Below are 9,172 nucleotides of genomic sequence, written 5' to 3'. Positions count from 1 at the left end.
CTTGCCTTTGACAGGGTTAGTGACAGTTTTACTTAGATTTGTTGATGTATGTATTACAGATCTTTCTCTTTCTTCTTCTTAAATATTTCATTTCCACTGTTTGAAGCTCGCTAACTACTCATCTGGTTGGAGAGCAGATATTTCAAGGTTGTACGTGTTTGGCCATCATCATCATCATCAGAACCTGATCAATCTCCTAAAGGCCTCTGGCATCACCTTTCAGGTTGTTCTATCGGGCATTTCCCATCCACAGTGCCCCACAGATTTCTTCTCTATATCTTACCCCCTTAGGCAATGGACTTCCTCTTTGTGGATACCACTGCATTACTGCCTTTGTTCTTTTATGAGGATCAGATCTTGCTATATGCTCAGCCCATTTCCACTTCTCGGTCTGTATCTCCTTTAATGCTCACTTTATTCCAGTTTTATGTGAGTTTTATAGAGATGATCCTTCAGAGAAACATACAGTAAACTTCTTTCCATCCCTTGCTGATAGACTAGAAGTTGGTTGATCCGATTGTTTGTTGGGGACCATATCTCGTGGTGTCTCATGGTAGCTATTGTTCTTTAATTTTAAGATCATATGGTGATTTTCTTACTTTCTTACATTCTTTCTTTCTGTAGATGTGTAGAGAAAAGCAGAGAGAGGGTAAGGAATACCAAAGTAATGTTGGTTAGACCTAAATCGGCTGCTTCGGGATAAGAAGAGACTATCTATCTGAGGGATTTTTATGAAGAATTTTTCTTTAATAAATTTCAAGACTAGCTTGCAATGAAACAGTTTATAAAGAAAAAGAACCTGTGACTAGCACAATGAAAAAGAAATGAATATCATTCTTAGCGCATCTAATACAGTCACCAGAAAATAGACTCCGTAGAAAAATAATAAAGAATCATGTAAGAGTAAGAATAATATTACATGCATCACAGAACTTAAAGAAGACATGAGAGTTACATATTACAATAGAAGATTTAAAATACAAAACGAATACACTCAACACATTGAAAGATAAATACACTAGACTACAAAAAAAAAAATGAACAAGCATAAAATAGGAAGAGTGATTCCAGAAGCAGAAAGAATATTACGTTCAGAAAGGATGAAAAAGTATTGGGCTGGCAAAAAAAAAAACCCTCCATATACCTGACTAAGTAGTCCTATGTTGGCTAAAAATTTAAAATAAATAAGTTTCATGTTTTCTACTTGTTTCCTAAAGAAGCTCGCCAGCAGTTTTAATTATGTACGTTTTCCAGCCATCGATTATTTTATTTATACCAATTTTGAAAACATACATTAAATTTCTCTTTATTTGTCTTTCACATAACCCTCGTTAAGATATCTTGTCTTGGTACTCTGAGTTAAGAGAAGTTTGAAGTTAAGCTGTGTTTTATCTGTTATATCTGTTATTGGCATTACTGCATTTCTTAATTTCGAGTTTGATTATTCTTTAGGTGCCAGGTCTTCCCACTCCCATTGAGAACATGATCTTGAGGTATGTGAAGATGAAGGCTGATTGGTGGACGAACACTGCTCACTACAACCGAGAACGTATCCGCCGAGGAGCCACCGTAGACAAGACTGTTTGCAAGAAGAACTTGGGACGCCTCACTCGTCTCTACCTCAAGGCAGAACAGGAAAGGCAGCACAACTACCTGAAGGTAAATGTTCTTTGTCACTGCAGAACTCTAGCATTTGTGAGTATTGGAATAGTTCCTTCCCTGCCTACCACTGGACTTAGCAGATTTATTTGTGTATTGCTTTGTAGGCTATTACAGCCGATTAAAATGTTGACAGTTGGACCACAGTGAGAATTGACTTAAAAGAGTTCTTGGTTCAAAGTGATTAGGGGATTTAGATAAGGCTGTAATCTTTTCACCTTTATTGTTCATAGTTTTTGTGGATAGCTTACTAAAAAGGTGTAAGATGACAGGGAGATGTAGTTGGGTGGAAATGTACTAAGCAGCTTAGCAATACTGACAATTTGCTCTTAACCCTTACCCCTTGTCTGTTGGGAGAGCCCCGACATTACGATGTTCCCTGTCCGGTTGTGTGTCGAACGAGGCCCGGCATGACATTGTATCGCCCACCGTTCAACTGTCGTCTCGTAGCCGACAAAATAAACGATGCTATACTGTACTGCCATGTTTTGGTTCAGCGCGGAACTTTGTAAAATCCAGATACTATTTAACAGCCGGTCAGCTGTGTCCAGTCCACTCACGCACGTGAAGGCACGAGCAATAGTTAAACAAACATGGTCGCCGTGTGCTCTCCTAGTCATATACAGTGTGCTGTTCAATGCTGTAGGCCTATATGACAGGAAATTGTACATCACTCCAGTATTTTCGTACCTCTACTCCTTCCTTGTACCCTAATGAATATATCTAATAGCATTTGACAGCGCCTACAAGTGAACTGGCGGTGGTCGGCTTGTTTACCGTAACCCAACACGTAGCTGATACTGACGGCTGGCACAATCAATAGATCCCAATTTCAGGGAATCGCTGTTTACAGCGGTTTCAGGCTACAGACAACTGCAAGGTACGAAACCAGACTGTTCAGTTGTTTTTACCGATAATTTGCTAATGAAACAAATCGGTATGCGATAACGATTGTAATAATAAGAATAAAAATGTAAAATAATATGACTTAAATTGTACGTATTGCTTTTATTTGCTCTGGTATAGTTCCTGTAAATGTTTATAGGCCTAAACACATCATTTAAGAGCAAGTGCTCTCTCCAAAATCATGAAAGATGAATACAGGTCATATAAGATAGAAATTCACATTTAAAATACGAGTAATAGAGGCAACACAGAGAATTTTAATTCGAGGGGTAAGGGTTAATGACAGACTATGCCGAAAGCTTGCAATCTATCATTGGAGGTTGAAAAGAAGTGCAGCAACTGTGAAACAAAAATTAGCATTTCCAAGACTAACGTGATGTCAATTGGGGAAAAACCTAAGAGGATTTAATGTTGGGTCTGGAATACAAAAATGAACAGGTAGATAATATTAAAGCCCTTAGGATGTGTATTCTCCCAGGATGGTGGTATATTAAGTGGAACAGATTCAAGGTGTAGCAAAGCTAATGCGGTAAGCTCACAGTTGTGATCAACTGTGTTCTGTGGGGAAAAAAAGTAAAAGCGAACTCTCAGATGAAATTATCCGTACATCAGTCTGTTTTCTGGCCTATGGGAGTGAATGTTGAGTACTCAGGATGTTGTTGGAAGTAACAGGCGTAAAGGTATCAAGAACGATTGCTGGTAGGAAGAGTGGAAAGAAAGGTAGGAGGGTCTCAGAATGCCAGGATAAACATTTAGGAATAAGCTCACTGGATGAAAATGTGCATATAAACTTGTCTCGGTGGTGGGGTCATATGAGGCAAATGGAGAAGGATAGGTTAGGTAGGAGAATAATGGTCTCGGTTGTTGAGGGCAAAAGGGGAAGGAGACCAGCGCAACAGTGGCTGGACTGTGTTTTAATTATGTAAAGATAAGATGTATGGAGCTAATCAAGGCCACTGAGCTAGTTGTAAATAGAGGATTTTGGAGGCACTTGTTTTTTTTTTAACACAGGTTTGCAGATTGAATGCTGAAAGGCACAAGTCTCTAATGAATATGTGTGTACGTCCATACTGTATGAAGCACAGCTTATTCCCGTTTTATTTGAGAAAATTATGTAAATATCCATTTTATTTCAGTGTGGTTTTTCGATTTTCCTGAACGTTTTTCTCTTCTTCATTTAAGGATGGTCCTTACATCTCACCCGAGGAGGCTGTTGCTATCTACACCACCACTGTGCATTGGCTGGAATCTCGAAGATTTGCACCAATCCCCTTCCCTCCACTGTCATACAAGCATGACACCAAGCTGCTGATTCTTTCTTTGGAAAGACTGAAAGAAGCTTACAGGTTAGCCATGACTTATACTATATATGTATTGCAGTGATGCATTCTTTTGATTCCTGCTATATTTATCACACTACAGTAGAACCTCGATAATTCAAAATCACGCCTAATTCAAAGAAGCTCTCGTTCCCGGAAACATGAGGTGCGGTTTTGCACGTTATTTAAATCGTTTAATTTGAAATACGGATAATTTGTAATTCGGGGTCCCATTACGAGTTCATACTTTTAATTCAAAACTGCCTTTAAGTTTTAAAAACGTAGTATTTTACAGAGTAATTTAAATTCAAAATTTATCCGCGTCGTGATAGAACGAGTCTTCCGAAACGTACAAGGGTAGCTAACCGTACTTTCACTCGCTTCGGTGTGTCTACAGTGTGCTTCATATCTGTTTAGTTCAAGTGAAATCGTAAGTCTTTTGTATTCAGCGTTTTAAGGGACGCTTTAATATCACATAGCAGACAGTGTGCGGAGAAGCAGACTCTGCAAACACTGGCGATGCCAACAGTTGGCGAAAAAGAGTGGCTCATATAATCAACTCATACGCACCGAACAGTATTGTCATTGTGGATGAAACCGAATGGTTTTTTAATGCCAAGCCCAAATGGACTTAAGGTTTTAAACGAGAGATACGTCAGGCGGGAAATCGCACAAGGGTGGGGGTCATCGTACTGTGTTGAAACTTGTAATGCACACGGAAGCGAGAGACTTCCTCCCCTAGTCCTAGGAAAGTTTGATAAGCCATGATGTTTTAAGGGCGTCTGGCACTTTCTGTGCAAGTACAAGGCACCTAAAAAGTGCAAACAGTAATTTTTAAAAAAGCATTTGCTCAGGGGAGCCAGCAATATTTGACTTCATCTTTGAATCTTGTGGATTTTTTTCGTTGCGTAAGGTTATGTTTGCCGGTGATTTAATCTAGTGCATTATTTGAATAGGACTAATGTCAATGCACTTTGTTGGATACATTTCGGAAATAGTTTTCTCCATGGCACTTGAAAGGTTTAAACTGTGTATCAAAGTGATTGCATGCATTAATGGATCTTAGAATACTTTGTGACGCGGCAAGGGCTGGCATTTCTGAATTTCGAGAGAGGCCGTGGTGGGAAATCGAAGAATGTTGTAACGCAGACGGATGCCTCTCCCCTCGTCAGAGGAAAGTTTGATAAGCCGCAATGTTTAAAAAATATTACTAAAATTTATTAGGACCCACCTACTCAATACAATTGAGTTCCTAAAGTTAGGATTTACATTTTAATATACTAATATTTGAAGGGACATATTTCGCCCGTTGTTTTGGTCAAAATATAACATTAAGAATAAGTATTATACAATGTAAAATTGTTATGAGTTCTTAATTTACAGTTAAAACTTGTTTAAAATGTTTGCAAAGAAATGAGTAATGTTGGTATGATATTACACTGGTGATTTAAAATATTTTATAAAATAGACAACTAGTCCATATCCACATAATAATAAGGTCTATGACGAGTGAAATTCGGTTTAAACCAACTCGATTTTGATTTTGAAGAAATGTTAAAATGGACCTATAGTAGATTAAGATGACATTGAAACTTTCTTATTGAAAATTTGTGATATTAAACTGTAGTATGGCGCTGTGTAGGTGATGTTGGATCCATTAATCTCATTGTTTACAAAGTGGGTCTTCATACCTTTGTTGAAGAAGTAATAAAAGTTCACAACTGAATGTTGCCATGTAGGTCTTGCTAGCTGGAGTGGTTTTCTCTTATACTGATAATTAAATGGGAACATTCGTGCACCAGTTCACACCACAAAAATCGCGAGCATTCTTCACTAAATATCCTTCAATAGTCAATCTATATTAAAGCTATAGCCAACAAAGTAGACATAGTATATGATGTCTGAAATGATTTCAGTATTGTCTTGAATAGAAATCTCCTTTGCTGTTCTTCCTGCTCTGTGTCTGTATACAGTATACCCTCGACTTTGCAGGAATTTGATGTAGCGCAAAACCTCATTGAACAGAAGAAATGTTGAGTCCTTGAAACCTATTCCATTAGAGCAATGTTATATTCAGTTTAATGTAATTTGCATTAGGGTAGAACCCACATTTAGCATAAGGATTTGTTAAAATTCTGAAGTATTTATTTGTTATGGTTATGGGACGTTAATATCCTACACAAAAGACATAAGTTTGCTAAGAATGATTCAAGTCAAAAGAGGAATTTGGAGCACAGGCGCTTAGCATAAAGTGAGGTGCCATGCTCTCGTATACATGTGACCTTGGCTGACTGCAGTCATTGTAGTATACAAATTTCTCCAATAGTCAACCAGTAGCGACTGTCACAGACTGAACAAAGCCGAAGACTAACCCGCCGCTTTGCTTGCATATTGGCAGCTGCACTCTGTCCATAGGTCTGTTGTAGCATCTGCTTGCACAGGTTGGCATCACTTCGTATTTTGTTGTGTTTCGCTTGGTATATCCGACTGGGTGTCGGTTTTCTTATGCGCATAGTGTAAGTGAAGTTTACTATGGCAGTGAAAAGAAGAATTCTCTCTCGCAAAGAAAGTGAACTTTATTCGCAGAGTGAGAGAAACACGAATGAAATGTCATGATGTCTGGGCCTTGCAAATTCTTCATTTTCAGGAATATTGAAGAATAAAGAGAACATTCTGGATCAAGAAACACAGTATGGCTCAAAAAAAAAAAAAAAAGAGAGAGAGAGAAATTAATGTTAAAAAAGAAGAAATGGAATCAGTGCTAGTGAAGTGGTTCAGTGGAACTTATGGTGAAAACGTAGCAATTTATGGTGCATTGATAAAAGTGAAAGAGTCTTATGATATCAGGGACGCGTGGGCTTACGGACTTCAAAGCATTGAATAGTTGGCTGGATAGATTCAAAATACTATACAGGATTGATTGCAGGACAGTTTGTGGAGAGAGTGCTGCATTTAGTGAAAGTGAAAGTGTTGAACTTCGGAAAGAAGAGGTACTGCCACCCCATTTTCAAGGCTTTGAACATCTGGATTTCTACAGTGTGGGTAAAACTGGCCTGTTATACCAAATTATGCCCTCTAGAACCTTGAATGTTAAATGAGAAGCATGCCATGGAGGAAGAATGAGAAAGTAAAGAATTACTGTTCTCCTTGTGCAGCAACGCAGATGGCAGCGATGAATTGGATCCCATTATAAACAGAAAAATTACAGCAACAAAAGGGCTTGGGTTATTATCGATTTGTTTAAAATGTTTTTTGAGCGTTTGAAACAGGAAAAATTTTCTGGACAAGACTTAATATTTGTGTGGTATGTGAAAGTACACTTCTTTCCTGCAAATCGCACTAACAAATTCCAGCCCATGGATCGAGAGTTTATACATAGCCTCTAAAGCAAGTATCAGAAAGCTCTTGTCCTTCAGTCTTTTGCCTTTATTTACTGAAATGAAATGCTTAAATTGAACATCTGCAAGCAATGCATATGCTCACTGGAGCTTGGAAAATGGAAATGGTCTCAAATTTCTTTCATAAGGCTGGATTTAATGAAATGAATACTGATAACAAATACTGTGAAAAGGTGGACATACATGACGGGTGCAGGTAACTAATGATGCACCCTTTACTTTCAATTCTGAATCAAATTCTTGACAATTTTAGTGCATTTTAAAAATTTTATACAAATACTAGCATGCACAGTTCATGTCTCTCAAGAACTAAGGACATTTTTCTGTGATATTTTCCTATGTTGCTGTTTTTGAAATGTAGTGTTACTTTATTCATTTCATTAATTATAGTTGTAAACTCTTGTTTCTTTGTTTTTGTCGTGATAATTGTTATGCTCATAGCGAATCTTAAATTTAACAGTATGATTTTTTTTAAAAGTATGTTTCTTCTGTCACTTTTTTTGCGGTCCCCACATGAACGTCCTAACCAGTTTTGGCTGTTTTATGTTTACTTACTCTCATTCAGTCAGTATTATTTGCTCTAATACTTACTCTCATTCAGTCAGTATTATTTGCTCTATGAACTCTAGTACTTTTAGTCTGTTGGCTACTGATTGTTCCTTTCATCTTCCAGTTCTGTCTAGCTTCCTCTTACTAAGAATTTTCCCAATGTATTAAAGTACTGTTCCTTCAAACACCCTCATTTTCTCTCATCATATTCACTAGAATAATTTGGTACATGAATAAATTATAAATTCTTGTGTTCTAGTGTGAAGTCTCGCTTGAATCAGAGCCAGCGTGAAGAGCTAGGTCTGATAGAACAAGCTTATGACAACCCCCATGAAGCCTTGTCCAGAATCAAGCGTCACTTGCTGACGCAGAGAGCCTTCAAGGAGGTGAGTTTCATTCATTGTTTCCTTGTGTGTGATTATGCGATTTTTGAAATAAGCTACTTATGAGTTTTGGGAAATAAAATACTTTCTGAAACATAGAGCTTTAGAAATCAAATCTCTTAAAACAGTTGGCAAAAATAATCATAGCATCATACAGACTAAAAAACTTTTCGCAGTGTACCTTAAAACCTTGTTGTGGAAGCAGCTCTTGCAACATTGGGAGATTCTCGAGGCTTATATTGCTGTTCAGGTTATGTATCAAAGTACATAACATCACCCAAATCGAAAGCGCTATTGGTGTAAACAAACCCTATTCATGGACCATGTAACTCGTGACATCCAGATACAGACACCCTGGTACGGGAAAAGCTCTTACATGTTAGCTGCTCTAAGACCTAGAATGTGGAATGTACTTTCAATGGCAGCAAGAAAACAGGCTGCAAAATACAAATAGATGGCAAATACCCACCTTCAGATATGTTGATTCTATACACAAAATTAATATGAGTGTTGATGAAGACTTAACATAGTACATAAAGATTGCATGACTGAAGTGGAGATCCATGTCATGTGTACTATGCAATTCCCAAATGGCAATACCAAAGAAAGGTTTAGTCCTGATATGATGCATGGATCAGAATGCTGAACCAGCAAATAGGTCCATGAACCACAGTTGTACGTAAATTAAATGAAAATGTGTAGATGGGTGAAGGTGTCACCCCAGTACCAGATCTGGAATGAATATGTCAGAGGTTTCTTTATTGCTGCCCTGATTATAGAGAAACATGGGAAGTGCCACATTGGATAGTATGGTCACATAATGGAGGAGGATTCCTACATTGTCAAAGAAGTATTTAACGTACCAAATCCACCCAGGGAATAAGGCATGTGGAGAAACATCATAGAAAATGAAAAAATGACATCAAGATTGCCAACAGTGGCAACACAAGATCAAGCA

At 37.8% G+C, this 9,172-nt stretch overlaps 1 protein-coding gene across 2 annotated transcripts in view; it reads left to right on the top strand.

Moving 5' to 3' along the window:
* Window positions 1–9,172, top strand: part of Prp8 (pre-mRNA processing factor 8) — a 222,019-nt gene that overhangs the window by 99,682 nt on the left and 113,165 nt on the right. For both annotated transcript variants that reach the window (XM_067154586.2, XM_067154585.2), the window contains exons 15-17: window positions 1,453–1,659; window positions 3,748–3,911; window positions 8,091–8,217. In XM_067154586.2, the coding sequence (XP_067010687.1) occupies window positions 1,453–1,659; window positions 3,748–3,911; window positions 8,091–8,217 (498 nt within the window). The remainder of the gene's footprint in view (window positions 1–1,452; window positions 1,660–3,747; window positions 3,912–8,090; window positions 8,218–9,172) is intronic.

The sequence above is a fragment of the Anabrus simplex genome, chromosome 10, assembly GCF_040414725.1.
Source record: "Anabrus simplex isolate iqAnaSimp1 chromosome 10, ASM4041472v1, whole genome shotgun sequence".
NCBI classification, from domain to species: Eukaryota; Metazoa; Arthropoda; class Insecta; order Orthoptera; family Tettigoniidae; genus Anabrus; species Anabrus simplex.
The sequence above is the reverse complement of the archived record's forward strand: the minus strand, read 5'-3'. Positions and strand labels throughout refer to the sequence as shown.